Raw genomic sequence first — 22,033 nt, forward strand, 5'->3', positions numbered from 1 at the left:
AAAATATTTTTGCTTCCACGTTGCATAATTTTGCATAAGTTTGCAAGAATGAAATAGTCCCATGTTCACTTAGCTAAGTAAAAGATGTGGAATAGATAAATATTTGCTCATCTCGCATGCACAATTGGCTATCAAAGTAACAATGGTGGTCCCATATACACAAAGTAATTTCTTGTTATGTACCCACCTAGTATCAACAACTACTGTAAGCTTTAAAAAGACGCAAGTTTTCGATTTGGTCGATGCTTGCTTTGAATAGATTAGCATGCTCAAGCTAGTTATCCTTGCATGGACAATGTATTTGGATGGAATGTGTTGGTTGTTCCACTTGCTTTGAGTCTTCTCCAACCAAAAAGACCTTGTTGGCCATCTCCAAACAAATTAAATTGAAGTTGTTGGATAGGTTGATACATTTGAACTTGTATCATTTAGAAAATTGCTCCAAATGTTGTAACTCTTAAGTCTGCTTCTCCAAAATTCTCCAATCTCACAAGCATTCACATTCTCCTTGTCAAAAGGAAAGATACATGCACTTTCACACTATATACCTCAGAGGCAATAGAAGTTGGTGGGAGTATTAAAAGCTCTTGCCCTATGCGGTAGCTGTTCTGCATTTTTTATGTCAGCCAACAGGAGGACGTGCTTGCCTAACCGAAGGAAAGCATAAAGATGTTTTCTCAACTTTTAGAGCTTACATCTTTGTCAAGTCTCAGGTTAAAAACTTAAGCCATTAGCTTTTCTATTCTAAACTTAAGATCATCCGGCTCAATCTTTGTATAAAGCGTAGTAAAATCATAGGTTTGAAGGATAATAATCCTGAATGCTTCGAGAGAGGAATTAATATATTTTGATACGCGAAATAGGTTCGAATTTGTCATTCACATGCCATGATACATTCAAAATATAGGACAACGTGGAATTTTAGACCCTCCTTGAGCCCAAATTCATGCTGATGTTCTTCTCAACAATCTCTTTTAGTGACATAAAGTTGAGCGATAACGCTTCTCTCTTGGTCCATCTGGTACATCCATTGATGATTTGAAAACATGTACTACTCACAATAAATAAACCAAATCTATAAGACCCATAATAGCATTACATCAATTTTGTCAAAGAATGATAAAGCGACCATGGATAAGAGTATCCATTGAGGCAATCACAAAAACACAACTTCCGCATAGAGAAAGGATACTTGGAGGACAAAAGCACTGGAGCAACAGATGCAACAAAGACACTAATGGGATTTGAGAATAGAACGAAGAAATCATACAAGGCTCTAGCAACCACTTACTCTAATATAGGTGATCTTCGGGGCGAGGCGATCTTCGGAGCGAGGCTTGGCAAAGTAATCAAATATAATATTTAAAAGAGGTTCTTGGGGGCGGATCACGTACCTCTTATTGAAGCACACTTGTGCTTACAAGGCGAGGCATTGAGCTACAAAGACCCCAGAAAAAAAGAACACGTAAGTAATAATGGAAATGGGGGGCACATGGAAGGGATGGAACATGAGCTCCCCAGAGGAAAAAATCAAGTTGTAGACACTGTTCTAATTAAAATACTGATGACATACATGGAATAGGACTACCTCCTTTTGCACAAATAAGTGGGACAACATTTGCAAGTTCAAAAGCAGCTCAATCGTGAGTCAAGGGACCTCACACAACCTGCAATCAATGTGAGAAGCTGGAGAGGAATGCAAAAGGCTGACAGAATTTCCATATTACACAATGAAGGAGAAATAGAAGATAAGAACACGTGTTTGTATCGCACCAGATCTAGGCATCTCAGATTAACCCATGAAATAGAATATTCCTGCCAAAAGATTAGCCAGATGTGCAGTCCAGATTATCAAGAGAAACTCTGAATCTTAAACGTGGGTCGATTTGCCAGTGATCTTAAAGTTGCAGGCTTTAAGACTCTGCATATAATTAACACACGTCCCATAGATGCAACCAGACATGTTACATAGATGCAACATAGAATTGACACACATCCCATCTCTTATTATATGCAATGGGTATGTTCATGGGCTAAGGAGCTGCAAAATAAGCTCATAAGATGGAAATCTGCCAAGAAAGTACGCCGGTCTTATAGGCTAGGAAGCTGCACAGTTAGCTTGAGCATTGAGGTGGGACCCTGCCAACTGGATAAGCTGTAAATTCTGTTAAGAGCTTGATGCCTGATCTGGGTGAAAGACACCCGAGTGGAAGAAAAATCCTTAAAGCCAATGCCTGTGCTCGAAGATCCAATACAAATTCTAGACTTTCATCCTTGGAAAGGCTATTTAGTAACCATCCACTTGCAATACACATACAAAAAGAAAACGATAGACATCCCTAAAGACAAAGAAGGCAGGCTTTTCTGCAGCCAATACGAGACATATCAGTATTTGTAGAAAAGTTTGACAGCTTCCATCATGACAACGGGGCTGTAGATGTTTACATGTGAGTGCATAAAACACATGTTTTAAATGAATACACCCACCTTATTAATTTTCCTCGTATACATGTCAATTGCATATCTGCATGACATATTTGGAGACTGTAATTGCACATACATACTTCCTTCTATCAGTTGTTTGGCCAAGTTGCAGAAGAGGGTCGTACTATAGAATCATTTCACCTCCATAATCTTTATGACACTAGATGCTCCGATCCGATGAATAGCTACAACTGTATCACCATTCTTACATAGCCTCCTTAGGATGGCAGTCTTCAATGCTGCATTCAAAATTTCATCGGTAGATTCTGAATCAGTAGCTCTTGCAGACCCCTCAGCTAGAATTGGAATCATTCCCCTGTACATGAGACTATGTCGAGCAGGCGTCTCCTCACTACATGACCAGGCAAGACCATCAGATGTCAAAACTGGTACTGCCACGAGCAAGATGGGCACTGAAGGACGATACTTTGCAACTAACTTGGCTGTGGTTCCCCCACGTGTGAGCACAACAATGAGTGCTGCATTCACATTTACAGCTGTACGGACTGCAGAAGAAGCAAGGCTCTCAAGTGGGCTCATAGGAAGTGGAGCTGACATAATCACCTGCTTGAAAATCGCATTATAGTCCAATGACGACTCTGCTTCCAAGCAAATTTGTGCCATAGTTTTTACTGCAAGCTCAGGATAAGCACCAGCTGCACTCTCTCCACTAAGCATCACTGCATCTGTGCCATCAATAACAGCATTGGCTACATCAGTAGCTTCAGCTCGTGTTGGACGAGGGGATTTTATCATGGATTCCAACATCTGCGTGGCTGTGACGATAGGTTTTCCCGCCGCATTGCATTTGTATATCATCATTTTTTGTGCCAAGAAGATTTTCTCAACCGGAATTTCCATGCCCAAGTCACCTCGAGCAACCATCACTGCATCTGATTCATTGAGAACGTCATCAAAATTGACAAGACCCTCCTGATTCTCTATCTGCATGCGAAGAAAGGCATGTCATTAGTCTGCATAAAAGTAAACTATGCACGATCGTAATCATGAATATGCTTGCTAAATCAAATCAGACTGTGACCTCTGGTCCTTTGTATGACACAGAAAAAGAGACAATACCAACTACCTGTACACTCTGGAAAAATATATAGGAGATTCGAGTAAGCCCCAAATACAAATTGCTGGGATGAGGCCAAGTTCACATACCATTTCAATCTTTGTCAACAACAATGCCATAACATCCTCTTTCACATAAGCTCTAAGCTACAGTAGATCATGGCACATTGTAAAGCAAAGGTAACATCTGACTATGCAAGCAAGCTTTCAAATAAACAAAATCATATGATAGTGCAGAGGAATACAAGTGAGTGGACAAGCCAAACATAAAGATGCGTATTCTGCAATGATCCACCAACAATTAAAATACAATCGAGTTGCCTTACACACGTCCCCCGTTAAAAAAGTCAAACGCTGGAGTTGACTTACCTACTTAACCTTACCATTTTTATTATCTACCTCCCTTCGATTTTCCCCTAGATGGTATGGAAAAACCATGGAAATATCTCAAAAGTACCTAGTGTGGTTGCACAAACTCATCCCAATAAACCCAGACTCAGGGAGTATATAGTAAACATATCATTTCCCTACCCCCTCAACAATCTTGTGAGATCTCTTATCCCTAAGCCTGCTGTCCTTGCAAAGGCTTTTGATAAAGATATCCACCACATTGTCTGCAGATGGAAAATAGTGAGATCGATCAAACCATCCTTGATATAACCCCAAGTGTAACAATATAATTTTCAATGTGTTTTCATGCGAGCATAAAATACAGGATTCTTTGCGATGGCAATGCACACTCCAATTGCACAATAGTACATGGGAGTGACCACATCTTCCTATAAAGATGATCAAGCATCCACATGCATTTCATCGTGGCTATGTTAGCTGCTTTATTTTCCAATTCACTAGTTCTATGACTGGCCTGTGATAAAATCAAGGCGGTAAAATCACAACTAAGCAAGTATTATCCCACTGGCAAAACGCCCACAGCAGAAACAAAACACAAGGGAGCTAGAATGCTCTTGCTCAAAGAAATAGTACACCGATTGGCCTTAAATCAGCTGGCGCCCCTTGCGGTATTTCATTATTATTTATTGCACTGAAAACAATTTATAACGAGCCCCGTAGACATCCAAAACATAGCATAACCTCTGCTTCCAGCAAACTTAGCCAATCCAAAACCATGTAGTCATCCAATCGCCTGGCAACCTACCTCCAGCTCTTGCAGTGGAAATCACCCAAACAATCTCAGCCCTACCTAGCTCTTAACGGGATCAATCCCATGGAAAGCAAGGCCAGCACTCAGCCCTTGGCTGTTATGGTGCCCCTCAACTAACAACCACTGGGTTTCAATGCACAGACAGGCACCCTAGCTGACCAATTGTGAATAATCTCACCGCACAATCACCACCAACCTGAAATCAGCCCAAAATCTCAATGACCACCCTTCAACTGTCCAACAACAGACCAACCACGGCATCCACAGCCTGGTCTCTGTTAGAAATCACCAAAAGACAGACCAGCCAGCAGAAACACAGCCCAGGAGGCCCAAAAAGAACCTCGTTCCAGCCTGTAGGAGCTCCTAAACAGCCCCAGAACTGCCCCAGATGAAAAGTCCTGACCTGGCAGCCTGCCAACAGCCCACACACTGCCCTGAGTCGTAAATCAGCAAGGCAATGTGATAGAATACACCTGGAGCACTCTCCCAGCCTGTGACTTTCCTCTCCGTGTTCTTCTGTGGTCCAGAAACAAGCCTCAAAGCAAATTTCTCCTTTTCTGCTTGCTTTCCAAGCCACCTAACCAAACGTGGCTCCTTGAGCTATTTTTAGCGGCGAAAGGGATTTTTATCACTCTTCTAGATCACCAGAAAACTACCCCAAGGCACAATTAATACACCAACACGTGCACAATTTGCTTGGGATCACTAGGAATTAATTCCCCGAGCTAGATACACATACCAGGACTCTCGAAATTCAAGGTCCAAGGCAATCGACCTCGATTGCGAGCCACTGAAATACATGAACAAGAGAATTGATCAGATTTACAAATGTTCACAAGCATTTCAAAACCAACATTGCACATATGATTAGTAGAGCCATGGATACCAAATCATACATCAATACAAAATACATCCAAGTGACTAGTACACTAGTATAGAAGTCCCACGGCAAATATAATGTCAGCTCAGTACCTCGGGTGAAACATACAGTGTCACCAAGCGACTTCTAGACACCTAGGCTTGTCCGTGACAAGGAGGCGGAGGAACTACCCTCTTCTTGAAGTTTCAAGAGACTCAAATGGAAGGCATTGTGAATTCTCCAACCATCCAATAGTTCTAGCCTGTACGCCACATCATTTATCTTTTCAATAACTTTGAAAGGCCCATAGTATCGTAGGCTGAGTTTAGGATACAACCTGTCTTTCCCTTTGATGTTTTTCAGCAAAATGCAGCAGCACATAATCGACTTCAATGAAAATGAACTGTAAATTTTGACGATGCATATTCGTGGCCTTTTTCTGTTTCTCCCGAGTCTTCTGAAGGCCAAGCTTGATTTTCCTATAAGCTTCATCCCAGTTCTCTATAAACTTATCAGCCTCAAAGATTGTATCTTTGGTATGCACTATACCAACGAAGGGTAAACACTGCTCCCACTGAGCCTTATGATAAAAGACATAGCATTTCAAAAGATCCAACACCGTTGAGTTTGCTTGCTCTAACTGTCCATCAATCTATGGATGAAATGCCGATGAGAACTCCAATGTAGTACCCAAATTATCAAACAGTCCCCTCCAAAAAAGACTCGTCATGCGAGGATCTCTGTCACTTACAACAGATGTCAGCATGCCATGGTACTTAAAGATATGCAGCATAAACAATTGCGCCATGTGATCTGCTGTAATTTTCTTCCTGAAGGGAATAAAATGAGCTTGCTTATTGAACTGATCAATAATCGTCCAGATTCCATCATGTCCCGTAGGCATACGAGGAAGATCGAAGATAAATCCATGGCAATACTTTCCTATGACCTGGTAGGAATCGGCAATGGCTGCAACAAACCTGGTGGTTTATGGCGATCATACTTATCCTTTTGGCACGTCAAACATGTCCTGACATACTCTTCCACATCTCGGCACAAACTAGGACAATAAAAATAATGCTCCACCGCCCTCACTGTGGCATCAATGCCCCTGTGCCCTGCATATGGTGGCGCATGACTCTCTGTGATCACTTTAGGCCTCACCTGCTTGGTTACACACAAGCGGCCATGCATCATGAGAAACCCTTCCTTAAGAGCATAATGGTCTAGGCACTGCCCCTCCGATAACTAATCAAAAACCTGAGCAAAATCTTCATCCTCAGCATACTGGCCCTTCATGGGCTGCAAAGCATCACGATAAGCAATAGAAACTGCAGATACCTGTGGTTTCAAAGCATTTGCAACTACATTCTTCTTACCCTCCAAGTGAATAATTTGAAAATGGAACATGGTTTGCCCATCGCATATGGTTTTCTGATAGTTTGGACTGCGTGAGGAAATACAGCAAAGATTGATGATCAGTCTGCACTATAAAATCAGCTCCCAACAAATAATGCTTCCAAGTAGAGAGGGCATGAATTACAACCAACATTTCATTCTCATAAATCTGCAAATGCTTTTCCGAAGGCTATAAAATGTGACTTTCATAAGCCACAACCCGTCCTTCCTGCATCAGGACTGCCCCAATACCATTTTTAACAAATGCATCTGCCTGAACATGAAAAGCCTTGTGTAAATCAGGCACAATCAGCACCGGATCTGAACTGAGCTCTTCCTTCAGTGGCATTCTGCTTCTCAGTCTAGACAAACGGTGTTTCCTTCTTCTGCAAAGTATGTAGTGGTCTTGCAATCTTGGCAAAATGACAACTGAAACGACGATAATATGAACATAGCCCAAGAAAGCTCCATAACTCATGCAAGTTCCTAGGTTGGGACCAACTCCTAATTGCCTCAACCTTAGCTGGATCCATGCGTACCCCATCCTTGGAAACAATATGTCCCAAAAAGTGTATCTGCTACATGAAGAATTCACTTTTCTTTGGATTGACAATCAACTTTTGCTTCCTGAGCTCGTCAAATACAATGGCCAAGTGCTTCCTATGCACCTCGTCATTCTTCGAGCAATCATATCATCAAAGAACGTATACGGCAAATAAAGACCCGTGCTCCCGAAAAATCTCGTCCATTATACGATTAAATGTGGCCGGAGCATTAGTAAGCCCAAAGGGCATCACGAGAAAGTCATATAAGCCAAAAGTAGTCTTGAATGCTGCCTTATAGACATCCTCAAGGCATATCCGAATCTGATGATAACCACTTTTCAAATCGATGCGAGCCCTCAAGTCGATCCAAAATATCGTCAATAGGAATCGGGAAGCTATTCTTAATGGTGATCTTGTTCAAGGCGCAGTAATCAATACACATACGCCAAGAACCATCTTTCTTTTGAACAAGCAATACTGGAGAGCAGTACGGGAATTTACAGGGCTGAATCAGCCCCTTCTCTAGAAGATCAGTAACTTAACTCATTATTTCTTCCTGCTACTCGCACTAACCCAGTATGGCGGCTTGTTAGGCGGCCTACTACCTAACATTGAATCTATACCATGATCCTCTAGCCTCTTAGGCGGAAGTGCACCAGGAAAAGCATCAGAAAGCAATCAGCAAATTGGTTAGAAAACCTACCCGTTCATTATCCAATTTAGAAAGAGTGGACTTTTCATCAATTGGATTAGATTCCTGATATACGCAAAAAGATGATTTTTCATTACTGTACAAATGGTAGAAGCCGATACAATAGAAACTGACTCTCCCTTCAATTTGGCATCAATCACATGAGTCTTCCCTCGATGAGTAATAGTAACATTTCTCTTACGGGTTTCTACAACGGCATCCCTTTTATGCATTCATGGTATGCCCAGCAAAACATCACAATCATGTAGAGGCATAATGTAGAAGTCCTCACTGTCCACCACACTCTGTGTATGCAATGACAGCTTTCCAATAATCAGAGTCACCGGTGTAGTGAGTTCAGGATTAGCCATTGCGGCTTCACACAAGGGACCCATCTCCACCGCACAAATTCCAAGCTTAGCAAGATGAAATTAGCTTTAGCTCCTAGATCAAAGAAGATCAAAGTTAATTGATCTCTCACTTTACCCCAGTACGGCATAACTTTGTTTCCTCTCCCGGTGGTTTCTCACTTATCACATCCAGCAATAACCCCACAGAAGGCTTCGGCTCTTCCCCTCGATCATTTTAATCACCCTTATCATCTCTATGATCATTAGAGTCTTTCCTTTTCCTATTAGAGAAAATTGCGAGCCACATGCCCTTCTTCTTTACATTGAAAGCATTTGTTTACATCCCTGAGAGCCTGCCTCTCCTCCGGATTCATCCACCTGATCTTTGGACCACTGCCCTTACCTGTCTTTTTTCCTGCACCCAATTAGCCTTAACAGGCTTTCTTGTCTTTCCAGACTCCCTACATCATCTTTCTTAGAAGCCTTCCATCCACTAGACTTCCCCTGCAATAAGGCATCAGTTGTTGTAACATTTTCATCCACTGGGACATATTTGTGACTCGTGTCTTCATGCAATAATCACAGATCTCCTTAGGAAAACCACAACAATGTTTATCAATCTGCTCAGCTAGTGGCACATGTCGATAAGATCTAATAGGTGATAATGCTTGCCAAATTTTCTTATTATACTCCTCGAGATTATGGCAACTAGCTACGTTTAAGTTATGCTAGGTTGTCTATACATCAACCTTGAAGGTCACTAGTGGTCAACCAAGAAGCTGAAAATACATGTTTAAATTCTACCCAAGAGGTGGGGGCACTGTTCTCAACAAAAAATTCGTCCGCCATTGCAATGCATTACCTTCCAAAAAAGTAGCAGCCTTTATAATCTTGGACGGACTCCGTGAAGTTTCCTCCTGAGTAGGCTGCATCAAATCACTGCAAGAAAGTTAGAGCTTTCAATCTATCCTGTACAGCATTAAAGGTCTCAAATTTGACAGTTGAGCCTGCCTCTTTGAAATCCTTAGCTTTCCCTTTCGAGGTCAAATCATCATACAAAGGGGGCTTCAACAAAGGAGTCAGAACATGATTACTAACATTCTAGCTGGCTTTATCACTACCCATTGCTGCATTAGGCATGGCACCCCCTGAACTTAAACATATTTGGCACACCAGTAGGATTTCCCATCATCCCTTGCATTCCTGATTGCATCCCTGGCTGCATGCCAATATTACCATACATCAAATTGGTGCTTTCAGCGTATGTACGACTAAAGGTAGGTTGACGCAGTGCTAAGGGCTTGGCTGAGCACACAAGGATTCTCTACCCTCTCCAATCGCGAATTGACAAGGGAGGGTTGGCTGGTCTCATTGGAGCTCTTGCCATGAGAAGCCTTCTCAGTGGTGATTCTTGGCTATTCAGACCGCTATTTGTGAGGCAAAGATGGAAAAGTGTGCTTCCAAATGGGTATGCATTAGCTCGTGGATGAGCTTGGTTGAGCTCTTGGCTGATAAAGGGATCATTCATGCCTTCTAGTGATTGCACGTGAGCATTGGGCTGTGTTTTTGGAGGGTTTTGCTTGGTACGGTGATTCACAATGAATGCTTGCAGGGTAAGTTCGTGCTTCCGAGCATTGTGGGAAGATCAGTGATGCTTTCACCCATTGTTTGGGTATTCCAGTGAGTCAGTGGACACTTGTGGTCGTCTAGGGAGAGAGTGGTCCTGCATGGGCTGCTAGTAACAGCTCCCGGTTTCTAAAGGAAGCATTTGCACTGAGAATGGATGCCTATGGTCATATGGGTGTGAGAGTAGAGTCCTACAGGGCTAATGTTTGTGATATTGATCCCCATTGAGAGTGGGAAGAGCACTGAATGCAAGCGGGTTAGAATTCATTGTGTATCCTATTTGTTGGCTTTGGCAGGTAACAAGGTCCGTGTGGGAATATGTTTTTGGTTTCTTTAGGAGATAGGTCACATGTAGGCAGTGGTTGCTAGGCAGATGACACATCTTTAGTATAGCCACGTCGCTAAGTAGGAAGGTGTCACGGGGACGTGAAATTCTAAGTACTTTAATGTACTACAAGACCGTGACAACTTTGGTTTTAAAAGTCCAAGCGTGGGCTTAATAATGTGTAATTAAACGCAGCATGGTGCCTAGCACATAAGCGTAATTAATCCCTAGGCCCAAAGGCATTCCAAGGAATTAAAAGAGTGGTTGTTGGGAAATGATGATGTGGCATTTTTAATGGGCCCCCTAGAGAGCCATGTACCTTCAGTGGCCCCCCTAGAGTTCCAGGTGGCTTTAGTGCCTTCTACATGCTCCTTTGCCATTCCTGGACCTTCCTGGGCCTTCTAAACTTCACATGTGCGGTTTTCTCTCTCATCTTCTCCCTTTGTTGAGATTTTGGACTGGTTTTTCAGCCTCCTTCAGCTGAATTCCGTTTTTCTTCATAACTCCTCACCCGTTTGGATTCCTCAACTTCCGTTTGGCCCGATGGCTTCCCCTCTGCCTCCCCTTCGTAGTGATATGCTTTTCCCTCCGTGCGTTTGGTAGAACGGGCAGAGCTGAGCACTTCTTTTGCTGGTCGAATTTGCAAAAGTGGCTTTTTCTGAACCTTTTTGCTTCTACCGCCTCATGGGCCTCTCCTCTTGCAAAGCTACAGCTTTCTGTTGAATTTCGAGTGGTCCCACGCGCTGGTTGACTGGTTTTTCTCAGTTTTGGAGGACTTTCCAACGATGAAACTTCTCCAAAACCTTCTCAATGCATTCCTCTCTGAAGCACGCTTCTTTTGAGCCCAAGAACTCCCAATTCTTCACGACAGAAGTGCTTCTTTTCACATTTTTCAGTGGAATTCTTGCTGGTCGACTCTTGTAAATGCTCTTTCTTCATGCCTTTGCACTCCTCTTTGGCTGAGAATGCAATTGGGCATTGGCTACTATGTCCTCTTGGCGATTGAGGACTTGGTTCGAGTTTTCAGGGCTTGGTGAGTTGTGATTTTGCTGCTGCAATTTCTTTTTGCCATAAGCTATTGGTTGGCCTCGTGTGCCGCTCTTTCTTGGTTCATAGGTGCCCAGGCAGTGCTACATGAGTCATTCTTTGGTTGGGTACTTTGCTGATTTTATTTTGGAGCTTTGAGAAGCTTTGTGAATGCCATCTGGAAACCACTCAAAGAGAGTGCAGCTGGGGTGCAGTGTGATTGCATCTGGACAACCAATGGAATTGCACTCGGAAAAGAGAATGTCTTTGGGTTGAGCCTATGGGTTAAGTGCACTTATGTGATGGTGTTCTATGCTTGAAAGCCTTGCGAAGGCTTAGTGAATTGGGACTGTGTGCTCAGTTGCAGGGAAGGTCTCCCAGATGCAACTTGTAATCATTTCACTGTGAAATATAAAGAAATACCGAAAGGGGCGCCACGGTGTTTGGGGCCAATCGGGTGCACTTGTCTATGTTTGTTGAGTAGGGGCATTCTAGCCTCCATCCCTTTTTCAGTGGTTTTGTTTGTGAACAAATGGGTAAATGCCAAATGGTGATCATGCAATGGTTAATGGTTGTGATATATGCTTTGTGAGCTGTAAATAAGTGCTGAAGTGATTAAAGGTTTAGTTCCACTGCCCTCTAAGTGATTAGAGGCCGGTTTCAAAAGGGTTCGAGAATCCATGCTTGGAATGGGAAGTATCCCTGGAACCTTGAGAGGGATGGTACAGGTGTGACTACCATAGTGTTTGCTATGTTGTGATGCGAGTTCCCAAACACTATGTTGTGATGCGAGTTCCCTTATAAGAAACAAGTTGTTGTATTAGGATATGTGCTACCCATAGGGTGAGAGACTATTAGTCATGGCAGTCCTGGTCAGAGGAGAAAGCTTGTGTATGCTTTCTTTTTTCTGCTTTGCGCATATATTGACTTTTTGGGCACTAGTGACAGCTATGGGGAAGTGGCTAAGTGTGGTCACTAGTGACAGTTCCAGGCTGTGTGCAAGCTTCCTGGACTAGGAATGGAGACCTTATGCTAGAACTGGTGAGAGTAGTGAGCAGTAAAGGCTATGCAGGGTATGTGGATGCCCAATGGGATGTGGAATGCCCCAATTGTAAGAAGGAATGTATCCTTTTTGTAGCCTGGAATTCTGGATCTCTCACTTAATTAAAGAAATACCGAAAGGGGCGCCAAGGTTTGGAGCCAATCTGTGTCTTTGTCTTGGTGCAGGGGCACTCTAGTCCCAATCTGCTGCTAATACTTTTGCTGAATTGGTAATGTAACAGTGTTGAAGGCCAGTTTCATGGTTCCGTCGCCGGGACATCAGCAACTTTCTCAAGGGGGTGAGTCCATGGTTGCTTTGGTGAGGAGACATCACCATCTTCTTTAAGTAGGTGAGCCAATGGTTGTCTCTGGTTGCAAGTATTGCTTCCTGTAACTGAATTGCAGCAAGGAGAATTCGGCATGTTTGGTATGCAAGGAACTGGGGCTGGTTTGGCAAACCCTGCTATGGGAAATGGCAATGTTGGTCGGGCTTTTGTTGTCCATTGTGATGTATGTGGGAACAGCATTGGTGCAATCCTCATGCAGAATGGACGGGTTGTTGCCTACGAGAGTAGAATATTGCATTATGCTGAAAGAAATTTGCAGTATATGAGAAAGAGTTGCTGGTTGTGGCTCTTGCTCTCTCTGCATGGGAGCATTACTTGCTAGGGACTGATTTCACAGTGCCGACAGATCATCAAACCTTGAGATATTTTCCTCACTCAGACTAGGTTGTCGGAGAAGCATGTGTTGAGTCCTGAGCTGAGTATGTAGAGGATGGGGAGTCTGCAAGGTTCGACGATCAGTTGTCTGATGGACAGTAGCATTTGCATCATACTTTCAGAGATGGATTCCTTCAGATGCATGGCCGTCTCTGGTGTTACAAGCAGTTTAGGCCTAGTGTGCAGGGCATCGATGTATTGATGCTTTATTGAAAGCAGTTGAGACTTTCTTTGGCCAGCTTTGTGACAAGAGATGGATGCTTTTGTAGGTATTTGCATCATATGTTACCAGATCACTGATGTAGTTTACTGCTTGAAGCTACCAGATCTTTGAAGGATTCATAATGCTTGAAATGTGAATCTTCTCAAACCTTTCCAGGAGATGTGCCAGGGGATATGCCTTCTGTGTATAGCCAAAAGTTGGGGAACTTGATGATATCTTACTTCCAGAGCAAGTATTGGCACATAAGGGAAGGAAATCCACAGGTAAAGTTTCTCTGGTGAAATTTTGGAATCATTCACCATTGTATGCAAAGTGGCTCGAAGAGGGTCATCTGGCAGATACACCTCAGTTGTTTCAGCTTTATTTGGAAGTTTCTTAGCTTGAGCCGACTTCGGTTGTGGCTCCTTCAGGCTCAACAGAGTGTGGGTCTAGAGAATTGCCTAATGCTCAAGAGAGGGGTAGTACCTCTGTATCTTTGTTCTAGACATGCTCAGATATCTAGAGGTCACTCTGTGACATTGTATGTACACCCAAAGTACTGGTTGCTGATGATATATCTGCCTTGGGACTTCTATGATGAGTGTAGTAGTCACTATGAGTGGGGTTTTGCAGTTTATATGGATTGTTATCCTAGGTTCTGAGCAATCATATATGTTGTCTCAAATGGTAATACATGCTATATTCACATGTATTTTAGATGCAATCGAGGACGCTTGCCATGTTTCAAGAGAGGGGTATGTCACAAGGGCGAGATCTCTGGCGCATGCATGTTGGCCTGCATGTGGGCAAGACCCTGAGAAAATAAGGGGCGAGGTCAAGGGTTGCTTGATGTGCTAGAACCTCTAGCATATGTGCCTTGGGGATGAATTTGGAGAGGTCTAGGGCCAAGAGGGGCCCAAAGAACCTTAGGAATTGAAGTTGGTCATTGGTGAGGTTTTAAAAAGGCCCAACTAGAGGGGCAAATTAAAGCCCTTGGGGGCAAGCTAAGACGTGGGCTGCCATGTGGCAAGCCCATGCATTTGGTTTTGGAAAGGAAGGCTTTGGAAGGCCTCGTGAAGGAAAATGGCACGGGATAATCACGTACGGGCGACAGGATCTCACAGTGTTTTGGAGCTTGCAACAATGGATACTTGGAATCGTAAGGCTTCATGTTTGCTAACGTATGGATGTACGGAGCCTTGGGGTCCCTAGTGGTACGGCCTAGTACAGTTGCTGGTATGGAAGATACATACGAGTGGCACGGATGCCAACGTACGGACTACAAGTACAACGCCTATGTACGGGCTTGACGTACAAACTGTTGCAATGGGATGTGTGTACGGTTTGCAGAGGCATGGCCTAAGTACACTCCAAGGGTACTTTCAGCGTATGTACAGCTGAAGGTAGGCTATATGGAGTGTTCATGTTTGCTAACGTATGGATGTACAGAACCTTGGAGTCCCTAGTCGTACGGCTATACGGAGTGTTCATGTTTGCTAACGTATGGCTGTACAGATCCTTGGAGTTCCTGGTGGTATGGCCTAGTACGGTTGCTGGTACAGAAGATACATACGAGTGGCACGGATGCCAATGTATGGACTGCAAGTACAACGCCTATGTACGGGCTTGATGTATAGACTGTTGCAATGGGATGTGTGTACGGTTTGCAGAGGCATGGCCTAAGTACGCTCCAGGGGTACTTTCAGCGTATGTACAGCTGAAGGTAGGCTGACGCAGGGCTCAGGGCTTGGCTGAGCACACAAGGACTCTCTACCCTCTCCAATTGTGAATTGACAAGGGTTGGCTGGTCTCATTGGAGCTCGTCACGAGAAGCCTTCTCACTAGTGATTCTTGGCTATTCAGACTGCTATTTGTGAAACAAAGATGGAAAGTGTACTTCCAAATGGGTATGCATTAGCTCCTGGATGAGCTTGGTTGAGCTCTTGGCTGGTAAAGGGATCATCCATCCCTTCTAGTGATTGCACGTGAGCATTGGGCTGTGTTTTTGGAGGGTCTTGCTTGGTAGGATGATTCACAATGACTGCTTGCAAGGTAATTTCGTGCTTCCAAGAATTGTGGGCAGATCCGTGATGATTTCACCCATTGTTTGGGTATTCCAGTGAGTCAGTGGACACTTGTGGTCATTATAAAGAAAATACTTGGAGACAAATAAAACAATACTGAAGACAATCAATGGCTGAAGAAGATATATATATCACAAACGGAACTTAGTACAAGTGAAGAGAAGCTCTGAAACAAACTTCAGTCCTGACAACTGTAGTGGACTTCTGCACTAGCTCCACAAGTTGGAACTGAACCAAATCTGAGACAACAAACTGATGAAGGGGTTGCTGCAGATTTGGAGTAGAAAGAACGGAATCTGGAGCGGAAGTTGGAGGTAATCTGATGCAGAAAGATGAGCAGAACTGAAGCAGAAAGGAAGGCTGTTCTGGAGCAGAAAAGAGGGCAGATCTGGAGCTGAAAAGGGGACAGATCTGGAGCAGAAAGGAGGACAGATCTGAGCAGAAAGGAGGGGCAGATCTGGGGCAGAAAAAAGGGCAGATCTGGAGCTGTAAAAGGAGACAGATCTGCAGCAGAAAGGAGGACAGATCTGAGCAGAAAGGAGGACAGATCTGAGCAGAAAGAAGGGGCAGATCTGGGGCAGAAAAGAGGGCAGCAGAGGAGGCAGCCAGGAGGCAGCCAGGAGGCAGAAGTTGAGGCAGCAGAGGAGGCAGCCAGGAGGCAGAAGTGGCTCAGGGTGTGCAGGAACCTCTGGAGCTGGAGAAGAGATGATGTATCAATACCTAGCCCCCCCCCCCCTTTAAATAGGAAGGGGCAGAAAAAGTCGGTCAACCTGTAGGTTGACCGACCTGGTCAGAGTTGACCGACCAGGCCAGATCTGGTCGGCCAGATCTGGTCAGACCAGAAAAACATTTTTTTAAATAATTTTTTATGTTTGTTTCTCCTCTGCACCGGGGCTTTTGACATTTCTTTGGTTGTGGTTTTTGCCTCCGATGCGAGGTTTCTTTGACAGGATTTGGAGAGGCACCAATGGTGTTTGTACCTGTTTATCTAATCCTGGAGAATTGGAGATTGCCTGGCTTAACACCCCCTCTCAATGTCCAATGCAGACAGGAGAAGCAAAGAGGTGTTCCATGAGTGATCTATCATCTTCATCAGCCTTTTTTTTTTTTTTTTTGGGTGGGGTTTTCATTTAGATGGAGATGCCTACAGAGTAGGTTTTCATCTTCACTAAATGCCCAGATGATGGTACAAAAAAGAAAGACTTGAAGGAGTGCCCTCGCAGGGGATTTGTTCACTTCCTTAAGTACACAAAGAGAAAAAAAACTGTTAAAGAGGAGGAGGTAAACCAATCCCCAACCGTGGGCAGAGATGCTCAAGAGTAGGGCGATTAACCGGCTTGGTAAGAATATCAGCATGATTATCGGCAGCAAGAATCTGGAATTGTTGGAGATCATGGTCAAGATTGATACGACGAGTACGATCTCGAGCTGCATAGCGGTCAGTGAGATGTGCCCATCGCTCAGAGGCAAGATCAAAATGCTGTAATTGAGAGTGAAATTCAGGTAAAAGACCTTGCATAATTTCAACAATGGCAGTGGCATTACGATGTCGCCATGAACGAACTACCTGAGGAGGATAAACATGAGGATCAGGTGGCGATTCGGTACCTTGAACGAGTTCCCATAGGTCTTGAGAATCAAGCACATGGCGCATAAGATTGGACCATGTGGTATAATTAGACCCGTTAAAACGAGTCATATCAGTGAAAGCATGTTTGGCTGTTGCAGAGACAAGGTGAGGGGAAGAAATAGAATGATAGGGAGAAGCAACCGGTGGAGGCAGAAGAGAATTGGGAATAGTAGCAGAGTGAGAAGAAGGGAGAGGTGGCATCACCGGAGGAATAAAGGAATTTGAAAAAGGTCCTGAGGGGGAGGGATGAATATGAGAGGCGGGATAAGACATGAGAGGTGAAAAAGAGGCAGCGGGAGAGATAGAGGGAAATAAACTATAGGAATCCAGTGGCATGGGAGAAGGAGGAGGATGAGAAACCACTGGAGGAAAGATGGCAGCGGAAGAGATGAGAGGGAAGGGAGGGAGGGAGGGATGTGAACCGAAAGCAAACTCATTGTCAGACGCATTTCTTCCTTCTCGTCTGCGAGTGTTCACATGCATGTATGGATCTGTGTCCTCGTGATTACTTGTTCCTATGCCTTGCATAACAGAAGGAGTTGCACTAAGGGAATAGGGCATCATACCTTGCACTGATTCTTGTGGAATAGGCACTGTCGAATAATCCAATGTTCTCATGCCGGCCTATCCTCTTTCGTCAGGGGATACTTGTTCTTCGTTGGGACCGAACTTGAGATGTTGCTCAGCTTCTTCTGAGTTGAATAGAGGTCCTTGTTGACGTATTGGAGAGAACCGTGGAGAGGTAGAGGCACGAGGTGTGCGGGTACCTGCTTCAAGTTCCTTCCATTTCTGGAATTCAGCAAATTCTTTAAAGAGTTTGGAGAGGTATTCATCACCTTCAATCCTAGCAGACTCTCTCTCGACATATGTCGAAGGTGATGGTTGAATAGAGGTTGATTCAGGCTGAGATCGCTTCGGAGAAGAGGGAGAAGACATCTTCAGGTGATGATTTATCTTCCAAGCTTTCCAGATCAAGGCTCAGGTGTCGATTGGCACACCTGGCTCTGATACCATATAAAGAAAATACTTGGAGACAAATAAAACAATACTGAAGACAATCAATGGCTGAAGAAGATATATATATCACAAACGGAACTTAGTACAAGTGAAGAGAAGCTCTGAAACAAACTTCAGTCCTGACAACTGTAGTGGACTTCTGCACTAGCTCCACAAGTTGGAACTGAACCAAATCTGAGACAACAAACTGATGAAGGGGTTGCTGCAGATTTGGAGTAGAAAGAACGGAATCTGGAGCGGAAGTTGGAGGTAATCTGATGCAGAAAGATGAGCAGAACTGAAGCAGAAAGGAAGGCTGTTCTGGAGCAGAAAAGAGGGCAGATCTGGAGCTGAAAAGGGGACAGATCTGGAGCAGAAAGGAGGACAGATCTGAGCAGAAAGGAGGGGCAGATCTGGGGCAGAAAAAAGGGCAGATCTGGAGCTGTAAAAGGAGACAGATCTGCAGCAGAAAGGAGGACAGATCTGAGCAGAAAGGAGGACAGATCTGAGCAGAAAGAAGGGGCAGATCTGGGGCAGAAAAGAGGGCAGCAGAGGAGGCAGCCAGGAGGCAGCCAGGAGGCAGAAGTTGAGGCAGCAGAGGAGGCAGCCAGGAGGCAGAAGTGGCTCAGGGTGTGCAGGAACCTCTGGAGCTGGAGAAGAGATGATGTATCAATACCTAGCCCCCCCCCCCTTTAAATAGGAAGGGGCAGAAAAAGTCGGTCAACCTGTAGGTTGACCGACCTGGTCAGAGTTGACCGACCAGGCCAGATCTGGTCGGCCAGATCTGGTCAGACCAGAAAAACATTTTTTTAAATAATTTTTTATGTTTGTTTCTCCTCTGCACCGGGGCTTTTGACATTTCTTTGGTTGTGGTTTTTGCCTCCAATGCGAGGTTTCTTTGACAGGATTTGGAGAGGCACCAGTGGTGTTTGTACCTGTTTATCTGATCCTGGAGAATTGGAGATTGCCTGGCTTAACAGTCATCTCGGGAATGTGTGGTCCTGCATGGGCTGCTAGTAACAGCTCCCGGGTTCTGATGCAAGCGTTTGCACTAAGAATGGAAGCCTATGGCCATATGGGTGTGAGAGCAGAGTCCTGCAGGGCTAATGTTTGTGATATTGATCCCCATTGAGAATGGGAAGAGCACTGAATGCAAGCGGGTTCGAATTCATTGTGTATCCTATTTGCTGGCTTTGGCAGGTAACATGTTTCGTGTGGGAATATGTTTTTGGTTTCTTTAGGAGATAGGTCACATGCAGGCAGTGGTTGCTAGGCAAATGACACATCTTGAGTACAGCCCATGCATAGTCTTAAGTGTAGCACAAGAAACCTAACCTTGCTTTGATCACTCTTCGGATATAGCATGAAATCGTCCCTCCATTTTACTTAACCACTCTTCCAGCTCGTTAGGGGTACAAGATTGGACAAAACAATCTTATCCTTAGCATCCTTGTCCTGATGAGTGGGTCCCTTGGATTCAGGAGATTTAACAGTTTGAATGTATTGGTGGAAGGGCATAACTGACCTGAGATCTGTTGGGAGCGCCTTGTAATCATTGTACCTTTGACATAGGCCATCCACTTCAGGACCGGTACCCTTGGGCACATTGCCTCTTGGTGGTTTCCTGCTCCCATGAGCGTCATACCATTAGAATATTAGGCTTTCCTTGACATAAAACCAGTAATGTCTGCATGTGGTTCAGCAAGGATGTCAGCATCAGAATCTGAGTCATCACTCTGGCCTGCTTCATGAACCTGGTTCTTCTGAGCTGATCAAGCCTTCTATTCATAGTGGCAAAGGAGTTCTGCATTCTTGATCCATTGGCCTTAATCTCCATGGTCAACTCCTTGAGCCCCTGCAATATAAAGTCTACATATCCATTATTATTCTGCTCCTAGCAATGAGATGCTTGCACATTTGAGGTGCCATCTGTAAACTCATGTTTGCAACTGCCAGGGGTCTCAATATTATCAATGCCATCATCTAGGACTCCCCCACTGGAGCCAATACCCATCCTTGTACTATCCATCATAGCATCATCCTCATGGCTGGGATCAAGATCCCCCATAGGCTGCTTCTTACAATATGCCAACTGCTAAGACAGCAGATTCACTGTCCACGTGGTAGATGCACAGTGCACAGTACAAAGTTTGCTGAATTAGGGATCCAATTGCAATAAACGCTCCAAAATTAGGCTTGAGCAAGATATACAGACAAAATTAGGCTTGAGCAAGATATAACAGAGTGAAATAGTTAGGGATGAAAGCCCTAATTTATGGAGGTCCATAAGCTGTCATTAACATTTGACAGAAATTGCGCCTTCTGAAACTCAATTTTGGGGCAGACGAAAGGGAAAATGAGCTCTCATCAGAGTCGAACCTGGTACAATGCTAGCTGCAGCTGGGGCGACTCCCTATAGGCAATCAAAACATCATTTGGAGCTATAAATGTCCATATCGCAGTAAATTTAGAAAACTGCCTAAATCACAAACCTGGGCAATTCTCGCCCAATTGAGCTCGGATTGATTCCCAATTCTGGCCCAATTGAGCTATAAATGTCCATATCGCAGTAAATTTAGAAAACTGCCTACATCACATAAACCTGGGCAATTCTGGCCCAATTGAGCTCGGATGATTCCCAAGCGTAGTACAGAGTTTGCTGCAGCTGGGGGCACTCCCTGGATGCAATCAAAACTTTATTTGGAGCAGTGGATTTCCAGATCACTCCAAAAAGGAAAAACTAGCTGCGTCAACTGTTAGGCCCAAAATGCAGGTCCAAACCAAGAATTTCGCTGGAATTCCTTAGGGCTTTGATTCAGGAGATCACTGTGATCAGATTGATGTAAGAAATTTACAAATCTGAGAAATTCGAATTTGTGACTCTCTAGCAACCTAACGCCTGGCAAACAATGATTGGAATAACGTCTCGTGACCAATTTTGGTACAAAGGTGTACCATAGGCTCATGAGCACATGCTCCAAGTTTCAGAGTGACATGAAAAGATTTTGCCCACAAATTCCCATGAAAAGTGCTCTGATACCAATGTAGCTAAGCCAGCCTACAGCCTAGCTAGACCTCCCCTAATCACTAGCTTCGACTAGCAAAAATGATAGCAGCTAGAAGTAAATGGATAGAAGTGCAAGTAATCCTTAGGCTAAATTGCCATGTGGCACTAAGGTACTACTTATTTACAAAGCCATTTAGAGGCTGACTAGAATAGAAATGAACTTAGTAATTTTAAGCTTTGTTACACATCCCTCCTTTGTAATCTCCATGGTATAGCCCGCTGTCTGACAAGTGCTATCGTCACTCCAGTGGCTATCCCCCCACATCAAAGAGAGAGTATATGTCTATGGTCCTCGTGTAAGTGTCCACCCAAGGCTAGGTCCATCAGGTCGTGCACGCTGGCTCTCTGCTATGTTTGATCCTCGCTCCGGTCACCATAGAAAAAATATGTAATCTTGCTTTGGCTGGGCTCATCCGATTCCTCATGTGCTCCCCTCTTGCTCATATAAGTTGGCCTCCATGTCTTTAGGCCTCAAAAACGAAAGTGGCCACTCGCCACTGATCAGGATGTGCTAGGAACTTTCTACGTGCATAGTATACGAGGCATCTAAATATAAAGTTATCCTCTGTCTGGTCGTCAGCTTGGAGAGAGATCCCATATCCCTTGGGCACTCTGGGCGCATGGGCCCGCACGCTCGTTCCGGGTTTGGAGGGACGTCTACAGTAGGATAAGCCCAGGCGAGCTGGCAGCAGCAATAGGTACGGCACGTGGGATCCAGGCTCGGCGAGCAGAGATTGATGTTGCCATC

General features: G+C 44.3%; 1 protein-coding gene across 1 annotated transcript in view; it reads right to left on the bottom strand.

Moving 5' to 3' along the window:
- Positions 1-1,935: 1,935 nt before the first annotated feature.
- Positions 1,936-22,033, bottom strand: part of LOC147883764 (pyruvate kinase, cytosolic isozyme-like) — a 64,115-nt gene continuing 44,017 nt past the window's right edge. The window contains exon 3 of the mRNA XM_087398317.1: positions 1,936-3,429. Within this exon, the coding sequence (XP_087254443.1) occupies positions 2,617-3,429 (813 nt within the window). The 3' untranslated portion in view covers positions 1,936-2,616. The remainder of the gene's footprint in view (positions 3,430-22,033) is intronic.

This window comes from Dipteris shenzhenensis, chromosome 27 (genome assembly GCF_047967505.1).
Source record: "Dipteris shenzhenensis isolate YYH24624 ecotype China chromosome 27, Dip_SZ_1.0, whole genome shotgun sequence".
In the NCBI taxonomy this organism is placed as follows: Eukaryota; Viridiplantae; Streptophyta; class Polypodiopsida; order Gleicheniales; family Dipteridaceae; genus Dipteris; species Dipteris shenzhenensis.